This window comes from Tetrao urogallus (genome assembly GCF_951394365.1).
Source record: "Tetrao urogallus genome assembly, chromosome: 15".
In the NCBI taxonomy this organism is placed as follows: domain Eukaryota; kingdom Metazoa; phylum Chordata; class Aves; order Galliformes; family Phasianidae; genus Tetrao; species Tetrao urogallus.
The window spans coordinates 9,716,037-9,734,352 of NC_136828.1; the positions used below are offsets into that span (position 1 = coordinate 9,716,037).

The following is an 18,316-nucleotide window of genomic DNA, read 5'->3' on the forward strand; positions in this document are numbered from 1 at the left end:
ACAGATCCAATTGTCCTGAGCCCTTCTGGGGAATAATGAATACGTGGTACTTTGCAAGGGTTATGACAGAGGACTGAACCTCAAGGGCTGGCGAGCCTCCCGTTTGCATAATGGCAATCTTAAGACTCAGCTGGATAAAGCATCCCTCATGATTTATCCCAAATGAGTTTGAAATCTAGCACGGTTTAAGAGCTGTCAGGAGGCAGATTGGTGAAATGAGCCCCACAGGTGAAATAGGGAAGGAATCTTCTGAGTACGGTCACTGCAAGTTGTGCCCATGAGTTTTCAAGGGCAGTCTGATACTGTGCAGTCTGCAGACAAACAAAACCAAAAGCAGACTTTGACAGGGGAATCTGGATTTCTCTGCTCCTTGTGGATGGGATGCCAGTGCACAAAGCTAGCAGCATGGCTGAGCTTTCTCAGCTGCCAGAGTTTGGATTTTAGCAGCTAAGCTGAAAGATGTTTAGCTTCATAGTAGGGGTCTTAAACTTGCAGATAACCTGGCATACAGATGGGGGACATACAGTGGGGCACACCAAACAGTGAAACACATTGCTGACCTAAGCAGAAGAGTGAGAAGCATCGAACAGGAAAGCCAACCCAGTTCAGACAAAATCTGAGAGTAATAAGAACAGTAGCTGCATCCATGGGCGTTTGCAAGGATAATAATTCCTTATGTAATCCTGAAAGTGATTCATGTTTTGATTCCCCTCATTTGTTGTGTAATAGACTAATTCATGTATATATTTGTTACAAAGGCACGTTCAATGGCAAATTATATGAACTAATTAGCTTATTAGAGAATAAATGAAAGGAGATAGAACCTAAATTAACTGTGAGGTTTGGCATGATATTAAGATCCCTTTACTGCATATGAGTTTCAGCCATAACAGTAAGAGCAATAATTACAGGTATTGTCACACTGCAAATGATGAATTACTCACCTAACCAAAGTCCAATTTAATTTGAATCACTGACAGTCTCAGTGGAAGAACCAAAAAGCTGCCATGTTCATAGCTGTCAACCTAGTGCAGCCAGGCCTGAATGCAGAAACCCCATTATATATACAATACAAGGGTGTTGGATGGTTGCTGAGATGCACAGTTTGGGAAAAATAAAGCTGATTTAGGCCGCTTTGTAAATCGTAGAACTGTTGTGTAGATGACTTCAGGTCTGACCTGCAGAAGAGCAAAGACCTATAATAGCACTTTACATTGGGAGGCAAAGCTGAAGGAGCAATAACCATCAGTGGAGTGGAAACAAGGAGAGATCAAGCGAACGAACTTCCTCTCTGCCTCCTTCCAGGATGTAGGTGCAAGGACTGAATTTTGAGAGCAAGTTTTAAGGTAATGTTCATCCAACACAGGAGAATATTTGTTTGGCAACTTGAGGAGTTAGCTTCTGGTGAGGGCTGATTTTCCCTTTCCATGGCTTCTTCTTAATACGGTGCATTCCAGAAATACCCACATTTTCCAGCGGGCTTCCTTAGAAGATCCTCTTGAAATTCCTATCTGGATGCAGCTCTCGGATTCGTGACTCTCTTCCTGGCTTCAGAGTGCATATTGCTTCTGCGAGGCTTTGCTGTAAGAAGACATCTCTGTTAACAAGTTAATCAAGTCCTACAGGTAACACATCTCTGGCCCATCATCAGAAGGCCCTAGTGAGGGAATTCTCAGAGGAGACTGCTTTGCATTCAGCATCTCCCTTACTGCTGTCAGAAGGAAGAAAGAAAAACCTGGTCGTGCTCATGAGAGCTGAAGACAGCCCAGCAGGCGCACGACATGATGAGAATGCCCAAGAAAGAAAAAGCTGAATCACCTTCTCAAAGATGTCTGGAAATAGAGCAGCATTAAAGGAACTGTCAGCAGCAGCAAGAGGTTGAGGAGTTGTCTTGATTGTGTGCTTAGGTGGATAACTCATTGCACCTGGTTTGCTGAAGCTAGGAGAGTGTCACAGCAGGTGTGCTGACCTTCTCAAGAAGAAAAGTTTGGGATGAGAAGCTGGGGGAATGGATGCCACCCACTTCCTCCTTCATTTGTCCTTCTGTAGATGCTGTACTCTGGAGATAACAGCAGGCTGCCTGAGCAGTGTGACAGCTGGCAGTGACAGCCACCTGCTGCTGGCCACCTACTGACATGGTCCTTTTGTCTGCGTGTGAAGTTTTCTTTCCTGTGCTCCAGAAAAAAAAAAAAAAAGCTCCTTGGAACTTGTGCAAGCTATCTCAATCGAATCCCGATTGATTCACTTGGATCCTGCTCCATGTGCTGATGGGGAGCTTGCTTTGTCTCTGTGCTGCTGACTGCTGCCACCACGATGCCTACCTTGCTCACTGTCCTGCAGATGGGTCAGCTGGGGAGGTTCACATCATGGGATTCCAGGTTTGGAAGGAAGAAGGTCCTTTTCTCCCATTTCTCTGTAAACTACTCTTCCTTGCTGTGATCTGCTAAATGTGGGTCCCTGCCCACCCAAACCATGGTACGCTTCTATAGCTTTTTTATGGAACAGAAGGAAGTGGAAATAGCCTGAGGCTTCCAACTGCAATTCTATGTATGTATGCAACACACAGTCCTATGGGCCATGCTTTTCAGAAGCAGCTGTCATTTTGGGTGCCCTTGTTTTCAGAGTTTGTTGTATAGATAATTTTCTTGTCCGAAAAGGGACTTTTCTTGGTCAGACATTTCATTCTTTAAGCTAGAGATGTGTGTCATTATACGGGAGCTGTGTGTCAGCTTTGCTCATCTGTGCTGAGTTTGGCGAGAAGTTTTGGCCATCATCTAAATTACAGGGTTTGAGTTTTGTTGGTGTTGTGTTGTTGTTGTTTCTTAATTTGGCCAGCACACTAAACGTTGTTTGCTGCATTTGAAGAGCTTTCATGCTGAATACCCAATCTAAAGATATCCAGCCCCTTTAAAGCATCTCAGAATGTGCTTCCACGAGGACTAGCTGCTTTTGGAAAACCTTTAATTTTGAAGGTTAGGAGGAATTGTCCCATGTAGCACAAGCCAGAGCCATCCTGATTCCAGGACCAGGCCCACCAACACGTGGGAGGTATTAGAAGGATCCAGGGTTAGACAGAAACCTGCTATGAACTCTGTAGCTTTGGAAGGGTTTCATCCTACCTCAAAAATGACAGATTTTGGTATTTATGGCAGAAAGAGGGGTTCCTGCAGCAAGCTATGGATCTCTGGAGTAATGTTAGCGATAACAAAAATCCTTGCTGTGTTGGGCTCAGTACCCCAAACTGCTACAGGTCCCAGTGGTGTCTGGAGGAGCTCTGTTGTGCACACAGCTTTCAGCAAGGCTCTCAGTCTGGCGTAGGCTCTCTTCTCATTGCAGGTGCTTCATCTTTCATCTTTGCTATGAAACTCTGATTTATGGGTCTATATGATAATGGACTCATTATTGCTGAAGTTAAGCAGTTAAGTACATTCCCTGTGCATAAGATACTTTACACAAACAATGAAGACAGGATAATTATGCCAGTAAATCAAACCTCATGAATATGGACTGAGATGTGATTTGTTACAAGCAGCAGTCGTCTGAAATCAGGGATGTTTTCGCTGAGGATCTTGCATTATTTAGCGCTAAATGGGGAGACAGCAACAAACCTTTATTGTGCAGCAGAAGTTGCTGAGGTTTGATGCCATTTTAAGCTCTTACGTTCAGTTTCATGTTGTTCAGAGCCTCCAATAACATCATGACCTGTCCAACTTTATTGCACTCTGGCTGTGTTCTGCTTTTTGGGATCCATTCTGATTTGGTAGTGTTGGCCAGGGATCACGCTTCCATGGAACAAACTTGAGAGGTTGTCACTAATCCAAGATAAATGCAAGGTTGCACTGTTTCCTTTTATTTTCTGTTTTGCAGCTTTTCAGAGCAGATGCATGCTTTGCAAGACTCCCAGTTTATACAGAAACTGCTTAAACTTTCTTTGCAAAGTGAGCAAGTCCTCAAAGTGAAAGGAGAAGCAGCTGTTCAAAGGACATTACTCAGAATACAATAAAATCTGTTTTTCTGACCACACAGGTTACTTAACAACATGTGTCATGGGGAAATAATTAAAATTATGAAATTGACTTCAAAAATAGTCATTTGATTAGCTGCCAAGCACGCTGCCTCCAGAAGAGGAATACTCCATTATTCACTGGCCAGTGCTTGCTAGCCAAATTGATGCTCCAGAGAGGACAAAGCGTATAGATAAGAGGCTTTCTGAGATGAATGCTGGAGGCCTTATAAAACTTACTGAGAGCATCACAGTAATTAATAGCTTTCAGAGTTTATGTTGTTGTATCTTGTCTCGATGAGGTTTGTAGACGAAAGCATTGCTGCCTGGCCAGGGAAATGAGATAAAAGTAAAATACAAAACCAACAAAATGGAACAATCATGACAGCACTCAGTTGCTGTTCAGTTTAGCATAATTGATTTTTCTGCGGCTAATGACCATCTTGTCCCCAAAGGACCTTGTTTAGGCCAAAAAAGGAAGAAAAAAAAAGGCTAAGTGCAAATTGTTTATATGAATGAAGATGAACACTTCCAATGGTTTGGAAACACTTGGGTTTCTCTATCTGTCACCTCCTGCTCCAGTTGGGTGCCAAGGTGAACAAGCACCTGCAATTCTGAAATCAATCCAGAGTGTTTGATGGGGGTTGATAAAAGTGCAATGTGCTGATTTTGGTTCCTGTGCTTAAAGAGGGCTGTTTCTACATGCGAAGCTGGCTCGGGTAATCAGAGAAGTGAAATTCTACCATAAGAGAGGTCCAGGCTCTGGGCTAGCTTGGAGTTCTGTATGCTGCACCTTCAGTTCTTAGAATCACAACAATCTTCCTGGCTTCCTTCAACTGATGGGTGGCACCTTGAGGTTGGTTTGTCTGCAGCAGTCCATCTGGCAGTAGCCATGGATGCTTTCTAATATACAGAAAAGAGATCAGTGTTTGGCTTTGCTAATTGGAGGAGCCTAAGTTGAAGTTTGGGTGTTTTGGTGTGATTTTTTCCCTTCCCTGGATAGTTATTATTTATTTTTTTTTTTTCCTTTTTCTTAACTGACACTAAAGCAAAAAATAACCTGCTCTTCAATGGATTACAGCCAAGAACTTGCAAAAAATGTTGGCAGAGCACAAGGACAGGGATTTTTATGGTGAAAACTCCTTGGGATAATAAAAGAAATTGTTCTGCAGAGACCTTTCATGTGACCCCAGGAAAAAAAACAACGTAAACTTTCTGTCTCCCTGGGAACAATGAGGAGGTCTGAGTTAATTGCCAGTGTCTTTAATCTACATCTCCCTTGTGATTTTCACTCTGGAGTATCACATTGATTCTGATTAGCTTTAGATTCTGTCCCCAGTTATGCTGCTATAAATCAGATGAGCATCTTAGTGAGAGCTGATGAGATTATTGTGGTATGAGCAAACTGAGAGAAGCAGAATCACGGAGCAGGAGACTTAAAAACAAAATCCAACTCTCCACTCTCCTCCTGTCCATCTGAATGTGGTGATGGGGAAATGCCAGACTAGGAACTGCATGGAGGAGCTGAAGATCGATGAAGACAAAATCTGTCTTTCCATTCACCTCAGTGAGCTTTCAGTTAAATCCTTGCACTGATGTGAGAGAGGCTCAGACACAAGATTTAGGGCTTTAGTACTTTGCCTCAAGGGTATTAATAGGAGAAAAATAACATATCCTATCCCTGCCCATGTTGTGTAAGAGCTACAGGACTGAGTGAGCTGGTGAGGACTGCATGAGCATCACACAGGATCTGCCAGAGGTTTGGTGATGGCTCTATTCTCTGTCCTCTGCCTCAGTCCTTTGGAGGCCAAAATCCTTTTCCTGTGCAAAGGGGGAATGTCTCCTTTCCCTCCAGGTCTGCTGCATGCAAATGCAGTTGGCAACACTCCTGAGGGCAACCTTGCCAATCATCTTAATTGAATCTTTCGGTTGTTTCCCTACAGCTGATGATTTTAGTGTGCCACGTATCTTGCACATCTTTTTCATCAGGGCAGAATTAGAAAGCGTGCTTTTTGCCATCTTATCTCTGTTGATAAATGATTGCATGTTGCGTTTATTGGTAGTTTTGAACTGGTGCATTTGGAGGGGCTGCTTTATACGTCTGTCTGCGAGCAGCCGTGGCTTAGACATAATTTCATTACTCAGGATGGATTGCTGAGATTGGAAAGCACAGGAAAGGTGCTCCAGGTCCTCAGAAAACCTCTATAAAGAGCTTGGAGGGCCAAATGCTGGAGCTGCCATCAAGTGGATTAATCAGATTGGAAACTGCAGAGTGGAAGAAGTCATTTCTGCTTAGCAAAGTAGGTGGTATTGCATTCAGGAGGCCCCCAGGGAGGAACAGTAGTCCACGCAGTACTGAAAAAAATGTATCAGTGTTCTTGGAATTCTGGAGAGAATAGGAGTTGTTAGCTTTCCCTTTGAATTCATCTGGTCTGAGAATGAATGTGTAGGATGAAAGCCTGTGCCGCAGCAGTGAACCTTGCACCAGTGCAGATGCCTCTGTCTTGGTTCCAAAAATAGTGAAGGAATTTAGTTTGTGGTGGATAGACCAGCTGTTGGCTGATTCAAACAGTCAGGTTCCCATTTACACCAAGGCCTTGCTTGGTGTATGCAATGGGATCGTGGAGCAGATAGAAACGCACATGTGAAGTCATTGGGAGCCCTTTAAAGGGCAGCAGGAAAGAAGTCCTCAGCATGGCAAGAATCAGGCTATAAAAGTCATAGAGACTGTTTCAGTCCAGACAGGTGGCCATGCATGTGTGTCGTCCTGCATTTCTCCAGAGCTATTTGATTAAAAAAAGAAGGCAGATGTCTGTGAGCACGCTCTCTTACAGGATTGCTAGTACTCTGTAATCCTCGGCAGCTCGGGAATCCTCCCCTAGGTGCTGCTGCATTTATGCTGGGCGATGAGTCCAAGAATGAATCCACAGTGATGTCAAATAGGAGAACAAAAGCCCAACGGTCTGTTTATTCCTCCTGTGTCCCACTTGGTTTACAAGTGAGTAGTAAATAATGCAAATTCTAATTACATCTTAAATATTCTGAAAGCTGGATGAGCCCTCCAGAGGAGAAATGTGGCACGTTGATTGATTCTTGCTGCAATTGCTGTCTAGCATGCAAGAAAAATACTTCGATAGATGTTGGGTTGGCTCTCACACTTCTCTTGGCAGCTGTTCCCAGGTGGGAGCTGGCAGTGCCTGCAGAAGCCCAACGGCAGCCCTCAGGTAACTCCTTTTGTGGAGAGGGCTGTGTTTTATTGGTTTAATACATTTGATTTGAGGATTGCCAGACAAATGTGAATTCGACAGAGGTGTATCTGATATGTTTGGAGTCCGTGGGCTCGTTTTTCATCCCTGAGTGTAAATGGCCGGAGCACCTGCTATGGCAGCTGTGCTGAAATGCCCCTGTAGCTGAGGAGAAGGGGGATGGAAGGAGGGGACTTCAAACAACACGAAGGAGTTTCTTGTATAGCTGGTAGTGATTTAGCTTACCTTTGCGTCCTAATGAGATCCTTCCGTTTTCCTCATCAGCTTGCACATGCACTGAGCGGGGATGCTTTGCTGCCATGCATGCAAGGGATGGGGCTGGAAAGAACTCTGCTCTCAATTTCAACTTGTTAAATGGAAGATAGAAAAGGGCAGTTTCAGTTTGATTGCTTGTCTCTTTCACACCACTGAACAGACTGATTACTGCCAGTGTCTGCCCAGACATCTTAGCCCATTCTCAGAGTCAGTGTGAGTAGCAGCCCTTGCATCCACACACAAGGTGTGTCTGTTGCTGAATGCTTCCTATCAGAGCTGAATCCCTGGAATTCACACTGACCAAGAGTATTCTCTCTTTTTTTTTTTTTTGTTAAATCCATGGCACCAGAGCTCAGCATTGCTCTCTGATACCTGTACAAGGATGTGATTTTTATCTAATGCATGTAATGGGGAACAGGAAAAGTGGATGCAATTTGTGTAAATGCAGCTAGCACACCATCAGACCCGACTGCTCCAAGGCTTTAGCAGTGCTGACAGAGTATAATAGCCGCAGAGACAATTTGTACCTGCTCCTTGGCAGATGACCTTTATTGGTGTTAGTGTGGGACTGACTGCAGAGGGGTTTGAGCACATGGGACGGCTCCTCACCCCACTGCACAGTGGGTGCATGTGCTCCAACACAGGAACTGGGTTTGAAAAGTTTGTGGTGAGTCGTCACTGCATTGACTTTAAGGTGAGAGGAGTCAGGGGTGAGTAACATCTCTCTCTTCCAGCATTCATGAGCTTTAACAGTCTCTGGCAGGCTGTAGGGACCGACGGTTGTGAGCACAGCAGTGCTCTCCCTTTTGCAGATGTGGTCATATCCCAAAGACCCATGTCAAGGAGCTTCTTGCAGCTCTGCCAGGAACAAACAAACAAACAAACAAAAAGGGGAGAAAAGGGGCAAGAATTCATATCTGACTTCCCTGAAAACATTTTGCCCTGATGCTCCAGGTGTGAAGAGAACACTGTTTATTCACTGCTTTGACAAGTGCTTTGTCAGCCTGCTTTTCTGTGCTGTCCATATAGACAGCCATCTGTACTGCTCAGGCTTGATCCTTTCCTTGTTCCCCACACACACAGTGAAGAAGCAGACTGATGTTTCAGTTCCATCATTGTGAGCATAGTTAAACTTGGGAATGATGCCACTGAAATTGGAGGCTGCAGGTAATTCTGGGTTTTGTGCTAGGGGTGCATCAGTGCAAGTACATTCAGAAGGAGCTTTGATTTTATTGGAAGTTGTGCTGGAATTTCAGCTCTAGCACCACTAGCAAGACGGCACTAGAAGCTTGGTATGTTTTATCTAAATAAAAAGTGTAAATTACATGGCAGCACTAGCTTTGCTCTGCACACAGTCTGTGTGGTGTTAATTAAATCCTCAGCTTCTTTTTTAGGAGAAGGAAGATTGAGAAAACAAGTATGAACTCAGTTCTCCGTTTAATTAAAGTAACTCTTTTCCATTCGGATGCTTTGCCACTACGATGCTGGCCATGCAGGTGTAGTGGTAAGACAGTAGGGATCACAAAGAGACCAGTTCTGCAGAAACAAATTTGACTTAAAGCCTTAGGAGTTTTACAGGTAGTGCTACACAACCTGGAGCTGAGGTGGAGGCCCGGATCACCGCACAGAGAGACTTCTGCTTTGTTTGTAACCTTTCCTTGGTATTTATTTGCACTGGCTCTGAACCAGCGTTTCAGATGTTTTATTGTATTGTTTTATCATTTTTATTGTGCCAAATTTATGTAGAAAACTCAGGACTGTCCTTTGGTTTATCCTGAGTCAACTGGGAATAGAAGTGCAGCAGATCTGGGTAGATCCTGAGAGAAGCTAAGGAGTGACGAGTAGCAGAAGACTGATGTTTACTGACTGACTCTTGTTCTCACACTTTCTTTCTCTGTCTTCCTGTAGGTTATAACCCTGGAAGGATGGGTTGACATCATGTACTATGTGATGGATGCACATTCTTTTTACAATTTTATATATTTTATATTGCTTATAATAGTAAGTATGAACTGTGAAATGCTCCTGTTCCTTGTCCTTGTGGGGTAAAGGTGTTCCCCTTTCACAGAGGAGAGCCAGCTGGGATTTGGGATGGGAGAACTTCCTCCCACCCTAAAGTCTAATGATGCAGGCTGTGATTGATTAGTGCTTAGGGACAGGTTATTGGCTGCAATAGGCTCTGTCCTTTTTGGTGTCATGTGTGATGCATAGTCACAGCTTGTCAAGCCATATGGTCTTTCTTCCTTCATAGTCTACTAGTCTTGGACTTGTCACCTTGGTATGTCCTAACAATTGTGCCTTGGCCAAGCAACTGCTGATCAGAACAAAAACTAGAGGAGATACAGTTTTTCTTTAGATTCCTCAGCATGCCAGAGGGCAGCTTATATCAATGAAGAGCACTCAAAAGAGCTGCTGAACTTCACATGAGCCTTTTAAACAAAGGTAATAATAGCATTACAACTTTTTGAGGTCTTACAGTGCTGTCATTTCTAGAAACAAAGTGTCATTCATTGAAGGAGCTTGAGGTTGTTCTCAGAAGCTGCTACCCTACATTGGCAAGGCTCTTTTTCTGTTTTATAAAGGGCACAACCTTCCCCAGGGGTCTACATCTGTGGAAAAGAAACATTTAAGTCAGGAGGAGTGCAGGGGACAAGTTTCATGTAGATGTCAAGTAGGACATGGGGTAGGGGCATTTCCAAGTATTTTTATGACTGAATATTCTTTATATAGAGCTCTGTCCTTGCCTCTGTGGTTTTCTGTGTGCATCAGGGCAGTGTGAGAGATAGTGATAGAGCATTCTGAAGCTGGTGATGTTTGAGCCTTTAGCAAAGGGCCATGCATAATGGAGAGTTACACTCCACTCTTTTCAGTTCTTTTCTACATATGGATCCTTGCAGAGAAGCCATCTGACTAACCCCCAGGTCACTGGGAGTTGGGGTAGGCACCCTTGCTGCTTCTGAAGCACTCTCCAGGCTGGTATTACGAACTGGAGAATAGCACTCCCATTGGCTTCCCCTGAGATTTTCACCAAACAATGGCCCAGATTAAATCCATGCGTTCCCTACCGAGCCCAGCACAGAGGTTTGGCTGTGTAAGCCCTGGCACTTTCTTGACGTCAGTCCCTTTCACATGTAAGGGGAGTGATTCTCTAAGGGGAATATTTGACATTTTCCTTTGGCTGATTTACGAACTCAAGTGATGAAAAGCCGGTTAGTGGACTCACCAGCTGAGGGGAGGGGTATAGTCCTAGGTCACTTCACATTCCTGTCCTTGGAACTTCATTTTGAAAGCCTGCTGTCACCTAAGAATTCATCAGTTCAACCAGTCAGTAAATCAGGCCTTTCTAGGAGCACCAGATCTCCTAGAGGTAAGTTTCTCCATGTCAGAAAGGTACACGAGTACAACATTACAACACATGAACCCTGATCCTCCTCCTTGAAAGGAGGATGCCCTATGTGGGGTGTGAAGTGATAGAGGGAGAGTCTTGGTACAGCACAGATTGGACTTCAAACCATCTTTTCTTGCAGATTGGCTGGGTGCTTCCTAGCCAATCTGTTTTGCTGTAGTAACTGATTATGTTGTGTTTCATGCACCCTGCATTAGTGGCAAATGTCGTCACTGCTGAGAGGAGGAAAGTGGCGAAGGCTATTGTTAACAGCTTTCTTTGCCACTGCCAAAATAATTTACCATGGTTTAGGAACAAATTTAGCAGCTTAGGCTCATGTTGACATAACATTTGGTGAGCAGACCCCGAGATTTGGCACATTTGGAAATCACAGGGTTTCTAAGAACGCTTCCAGCACGGGCAGCATGCATTGCTTTGTAAAGTCCCTGCTAATTCCTTTTGTTTTCTCCAGGTTGGTTCCTTCTTCATGATTAACTTGTGCCTGGTTGTGATAGCAACACAGTTTTCTGAAACAAAGCAGCGGGAGAACCAGCTGATGCAGGAGCAGCGGGCCCGTTATCTCTCCAATGACAGCACAATTGCCAGCTTCTCAGAGCCAGGTAGCTGCTACGAGGAGCTGCTGAAGTACATCTGCCACATCTTCAGGAAGGTGAAACGGCGGACGATACGCCTGTACAACAACTGGCAGAGCAAGCGCAGGAAAAAAGTCAACCCAAACAACACCACAAACGGGCAGAGCCGCCGGAGCAAAAAGCGCATCACCTCCATTCACCACCTCATCCACCACCACCACCACCACCATCACCACCACTACCACATCAGCAATGGGAGCCCGCGGGGGCCGCGCTCCAACCCGGAGATCTGTGACCTGGAACTCAAGGTGATGAAGCCTGGTGGGCAGCTGATGCTCCCTTCTCCATCACCCAACTTGCAGAGCCCCGCGCCTCCTCCAGACTCGGAGTCTGTGCATAGCATTTACCACGCAGACTGTCACGTTGAAGGACCACAAGTGAACTGTAAGTCTTCCAATGCCCCTGCAAGCATTAAACTCGCTACTGGACTCTCCAACCATGGCAACATGAATTATCCTACCATCCTGCCTTCACCAACTAGCAAAGCCAGTTCTGTCCCAGTTCCCAAAGGAAAGAAGAATGGCAATTCACCTGTGGCTGTAGTCAATAGCCCAGTAACTTTGGGCACGGATTCTTATGGGAAGCTGCAGCAGCTGGTAGGAGAGCATGGTAAGGACAATTGAGCTGATTTTTTTTGCTTGGGGAAAGGGCAAAAGGGCAGATTGCTCAAGAGAGATGTTAAGGATAGCCAAGGAGGTTGCTGGAGATGAAAGCTGTTTTGTGAATGCTATTTGAGGTGATCACAGAAGCCAGAAGTAGGACAGGTTGAGAGACTGACAACTCTGTTCCTGCTAGCCTTGCATTTGCTGTCACTGGGTAAAGCACAGTATGGGATGATGTAGGCAATGACTTCAGACCCCTTTCCGTGGTTACAGAGCATGTATTTTTGAGCTTTTCTTTGTGCTTTGTGATATCCTGAATGTTCTCCCTCTGCTCCCACCCAAGCAGAGATCAGTGCAGCCCCTGGAATTGAAAAAGTGTCTTGAAAAGGAATGGTGTGTGGAAGCTGGTGGGAGAGCATGACGTATAGGAGACATAAGATGTGTAAAACAGGGAGGCGTTGAAATAACCTACAGCAGATAGTTCCAGAGACCCCCTGGTGCTGCTTTGATGGGCTCTGACGCCCAAGGTTTCTTTTTGAAAGAAGGAGGAGAAGGTTTGGAGGTAGGCCTGCGGATACCGCAAAGGCTAGCTCTGTGTTAGTCCTGAAAGGATGCATTTGAGAGCAGGAGCACTGCAGCTCTCAGGCTTCCCCTCTTCTTTTTCACCAGTGTAGGAGAAATATAGGACTGAGTGTTACTGCAGATTTGGAGATCCATTCAGTCTGAGTGAATAAAAAACATGTTAGGGACTCTGTTGTACCTCTGTCTCATCCTTATCTCTACAGACTGCAGCCACAATAGCACTGCTAGTTAATGCAGCTTTATCTCCACTCTGATATAAATCATCCACTGCTGGAGTAGTGATTATGTGCAATTCTTAGGTTTCTGTTTTGCATATTTTCTCCAGTTTTGCATATTTTCTCCAGTTCTCAACAAAGCTGGAATCAAAAATAGTCTTAAGCCCTCAAAAAGTCAAAAAGATCTAGCTTCCATTTTCATTTTTGATATCTTTAACACAAACTCGTCATCTGTTTTTATCAATGCCTGCGTTTTCCAAAACCGTTTATCTGCTTATGCATGGACACAAATATTTGTCCTAGTGATGTATGTGCTGAAAAAATACCAAGCCTAGCTTGGGGGAGGTCACAGTAAAGGTTGCTTGCCAAATAGGTTGGTTGGCTTGTCTTTGTTAATATATTTTTTTTTTTAAGTGACCATACAAAAGGGTAAAGTGGATTGTTTATAGAAATTGCCTTCGGCAGATATTTCTGTACTTTTGGAGCTTAGCAGAAGGGCAGAAGGGCCAAGGTTAGTGTTCCAATGTTCTTCCGTTGTTAAGCAAGGGTTTTATATGAATCACTGGTACATCTTTAACTATGGAAGTTAATGAAGGTTATTATGAGAATGTGTATTTACCTTGAGATAAAAGTCCAGGCTCACAGAAGTCTGGAGCTGGGAAGCCAAGGACGAGCAGAAGAGCTGTTGCAGAAGGGAGTGCTCAACTCAGAGATTTGGTCCTCTGTGCTCACAAGAGGATCTGCTGCTGGGGCTCTCTCCAGGAGAATGAATCTCCACGTCTCAGCTAAGCCTGCAACGCTCCAGGGCCACTCCATTGAATTTGCAGATTTTCACGTGGCCTCTGGTGGTTCTTCAAAAGCCTGAGGTTAGATGGAATTGCTATTAATAATGGAGCTATAATACCTTCTTTCAACGGGGCATTTCAGCCCAGAGGACACGTCAGTGCTTTAAACAAATCTGAGATTGTTTTGTTTCAAGTGCGATTATATGTAGAGGAAGGGGGTGGTGGTTGCAGCAGCTGATGTAGCACCGTGGGCAGCACAGGGGCTGGGAGAAGAAGCAAGCCGGCCACGTCCATCTGGAGATCTCAGTGTACGAATGCCCAGCTCTTCACTTCCACAACTCCAGCTCTTTCCAGGTTCTCCTTCCTGCACCTGCCACAGGTCTGAGTCAGATTCACTTCTGCACCACATCCCTTTTTGTACGGTGTGAATGACAGACTGTCTTCCAGGCTTTGGGAGGATCTTTAGATGCCAAGCATCTTAGGTCAACTCATGGTTCTCCATCTCTGCCTGAACTTAGCAAAGCAGTCATGCTAAGTCTCTGTGCCAGGCAGGGAATGTGACTTGGGCTCACAAGCTGTGCCTAACCCTCCTGTCCTCCACCTTTTTCAGCAAAGGGCTGTTTCACTTAGTTCTCTCCCCACTCTTACAAGTCAACAAGCAAAGTCTGTTCGCCGCAAGTTTTGTGCAAGGGGAGCACACAAGTGATAACTGAGTACATTAAGGAGGTATTAGCAGCCAGGGCACTCTCAAACCCAGCTGGAAGCAAGGTTGATGTCTGCTGGGAAAGATGCAATTGTGGGAGAGAGTATTCTCTTCCCTTCTTTTGTTGTGGAATTGAGCAGCATAAAGTACAGCCTGTTCCTCTGCATTCTCGTGCCCTGCAATGCTGTGAGGTTATTTTAGCAGGCAGCCAAGGAGACTCTGGTATTTTGAAGACATCTGTGGCGCCAGTGTTTTTCATACAATTTTTAACACTTTGATAGCATACAGGATGACTGGCGAGCCCACTGCCTCTGTATCCATGCTCATGGGTCCATTCTGCAGTGTTTCCTCATCTGACCAATCCCAGTCACAAATGCCTTGCTGATGTGCAGCGCTGACCAGTGTTGCTTGCAGGCTGAACAGGGGGGCAAATATTTCTGATCTGCCTGGTGTCTGCAATGTAAAGACCAGGAGGAGGTCTGCCCTCTCCTACAAGACTATTTTGAAGGCCACTGATATCTGAGTAACATTCAGGCAAGTAAAATATATTCTGACTTTTGTCACCACCCAGCTTTCAGTCTAACAAGGTGCTGGATTTTGTGGGCTGTTGCCTTCTCTTTGAAGACGTCCTCAAGTGTCAGCCAGGAGTAGCTGAAATCAGCAGCATTAATGCTGGGTGAGCTCCAAGCTCCTGGGACCACAGCCAGGAGCATCCAGTCGGTGCTTTCTGCATGGTGTCCCTGAAATGCCTCCATGCGTACCCCCTCCCATCTCCAGGAAGGAGCATTTCCCAGCGGAAAAGTGGCATTTGCACCTTGTTTTTCCATCAAGGAAAGTGTATGTCGATTCCTCTTGGCTTTTTTTTTTTCCGGCCATTAGTATCTGGCTGCTAAATATGAGGAAATTGGAGATTTGGTTCCTGAATGGGAGGAAACAAAATCTGATTTCTTTTCCACCTGACTCATCCTCATGATGCCTGCCCACGTCATCACTGTGCCCCAGCCCCATGAGGACAGCCAGCATTTCTCCTCACACCACAAAACATGCGGTGATGTATTTGATTTTAGAACACCCTGAACACTCAGTCCCCTGCCTCAAGTAAAGAATACACCTGAGCTTTATTAAAAGCTGAAGGAGGGATGAAGGAGAGCAAAGGGACTACGTGACTCCAAACTGATCTATGGTCTGTAGCCATCTTTGGTTCATTTCTCCCTCTCCTTCCTCATTATTATCTAAATGGAAGCGCTACCTAAATTGGGTGTAACAGCTTGATAGCACTCAGATCACCGCTAATGATGCTAACTTGGTCAGGTATAATCAAAAATAATTGAAAGTGAGAGGTGTGTGGGTCAATAATTCCCAAGCAGCAGAGCACAAAATGGCCATCACACTGCAAGGAGAGGTCCCTCAGCCCTGGGACAGGGTTGAAGCGTGGAGTTGGGGATTGGATAGAGCAGAACAGAGGGAAAAATAAGGCGGATCGAGAGCCGCTTGGTAAGATGGAGTACTGCAAGGCTTTATTCAAGGATGTAGCAGAAGCCACTTCTGCTACCTACGTGGGGTTGCAGAGGGCATGGCCGCCATGTTGCAGGGAGGCCGTGGGTGCAAGGAGCTCACGGTGCGCTCTCCCATTGCAGGTCTGCGGAGGACTCCCAGCCGGCTGTCGGGGCTGAGCGTGGCCTGCCCACTGCCCAGCCCGCCGGGCGGCACGCTGAGCTGCGAGCTGCAGGACTGTCCTTTCTGCGCCAGCCTCCTGGAGGACCCTGAGTTCGCCTTCAGTGAGTCTGACAGCTGCGACTCCGACAGCAACGGCATCTATGAGTTCACCCAGGACTTGCGGCACGGTGACCACCGGGACCAGCTGCAGCAACAGCGGGGCAGGAGGAAGAGGAAGAAAAAGAAACCCAAGGAAAGGAACAAGGTCACCCGCCTGTGGAAGGCATTCGGCAGCAAGCTGAAGAGGATCGTGGAGAGCAAGTACTTCAACCGAGGGATCATGATCGCGATCCTCATCAACACGCTGAGCATGGGCATCGAGTACCACGAGCAGGTGAGTGCAGATGGCCTCAGCATCCTGGAGGGTTTGCTGTGCTGGGTCCTCGTGTGTGGCAGCTCTGTGGCACGGGATGGCTGTGGCAAAGCCATGTTGGAGAGCGGGTTTTGTGCAAGTTGTAAACGCCAGGTGGGACCGAAGCATGATCCTGATGGCGTGTATGAAGCAGAAGCATTTTCATGTGTGTGGAAAACCTGGAAGGTGGTTGTCAGCACCACTGAGGTGCTGAGATGAAATGCATGTGTTAGGGCTGGGCAGCTCAGGGGCTGACTGTGAGTTATCTGCTGTGGATTATTCGTAGGAGCATGAGTTGTTCTGGTGGAAATGCCCCTTTGGTCTATGCTGGTGGTGTGTGGGTACAAAGCTGCTCCTCCCAGGAGCTCCACCTCAACCCATCCAGAAGGATCTCCTTTGACCTTCAAATAAGAACTTTAGCTGTCAGGCAACGCTAAAAGCAATGAGGGAAAAGAAAAAAGGAAAAAAAAAAAGTGAGTTCTATCCTGAAGGCTCCAACATGTTTAATTTGATCTCATAGGGTGCAAAGTAGATCTTTCATTTAAGTGCTTGGAGGGAGGAAAGAGGAAATCATGCTGTTCCCAGTATTAGTGTGAACGTGGCGATGGCAGAAAGCAGTGCTGGCAGCCGAGGACAGCTTGTCCTTGCTGGTTGATGGGAGCCACAGGGCTGTGTGGTGGGAGAGGGAGGTGAGTCATTGATGTCTTCAGCTGGTCACTCTGGGGAAGGCTATGCTTTTCTGTCTAAAGCAGAAATGGTTACTTTCAGCTGTTTTCCGAAGACATGCTCTGGAGTTTCTCATGCTGCCTTTGCATTGGGTGTTGAAAATATCCTCAGCAAGGCCAGTAGATCCTCATACTCATTTTCTGGTCGGAGGTTCATCCTGTGTTCCCCCAGGTTTCCCCTACAGGGTAAAGAACAAGACAGTCTCTGTAAAGCTGTTCCCCCTCTCTGCCACTGTCTGCTCAGGAATGAGGAGGAAGGGCGAACAGTAGCATGGTACACCGAAAGGCAGGATGCTCTGCATTTTTTTCTCCATCACTTTCCTGAATTCAGTTCTTTTCAGGACTGTGGCAAACAGTCCTCCAAAGTGTTACTCCTCTATTCTCTCCCTGCTTAGGTGTTTTGAACGACCATATGCCATACTCTGCTGTCTGAGGCATATTTTCTTTCAGAAAAGCAAGTACTCAGCTGAAACACATGAACCTCAGCTGTGCAACAATAAATTAGTTCACGCTTACAGCAGAAAGAGTCCAAACTCAACAAAGCAATAGCTGTCACTGTCAGCTTTCTGTCTGCTTAGTTGTTCCACAAGTTTTAAAATTAGGAAGTACACCTTGTCAGTCACCTTTGAATAAACCATTCACTCCTCACAGCAGCTGCATTTCTGCATGGATACCCTTTTGTCAGGCGGATACACGTTTGTCAGTCCTTGGGTATTGCTGTGATGGGTGCTTGGGGAAAGCTTTAGGCACGATGCAGAGAAAGCCTGGGGATCACATGGAGTCTGTCCACAGTCACTTGTACAAAGGCAAATTGCAATAATTGCGTCCTTGCTGCTAATGAAGGAAAACTCTGGCCGGCAGATTTTTATGGGATCTTACCTTGTAAAACATTTGCTTTAAGCCATCTCAAAACCAATGGCAATAAAGATTCTGAGCCTTTTGGCTAGGGAGCATCAGGCTCGTGCCAGCTTTGTTCGCAGGCACTGCCCAGCTTGGGTCCAATAAAAAGGGGGGAATTTTGAAGTGAAACCTGTAAAAGTTTCTCCACGTGCTTGCCTGAAATGTGTCACTCGT

The 18,316-nt window shown here is 45.7% G+C and overlaps 1 protein-coding gene across 1 annotated transcript in view; it reads left to right on the top strand.

Annotated features, from left to right (window-relative positions):
• Nucleotides 1-18,316, top strand: part of CACNA1H (calcium voltage-gated channel subunit alpha1 H) — a gene marked incomplete at both ends in the record, with an annotated part of 200,899 nt that overhangs the window by 109,754 nt on the left and 72,829 nt on the right. The window contains 3 exons of the mRNA XM_079542685.1: nt 9,433-9,525; nt 11,382-12,171; nt 16,087-16,499. Coding sequence (XP_079398811.1) covers nt 9,433-9,525; nt 11,382-12,171; nt 16,087-16,499 — 1,296 coding nt within the window. The remainder of the gene's footprint in view (nt 1-9,432; nt 9,526-11,381; nt 12,172-16,086; nt 16,500-18,316) is intronic.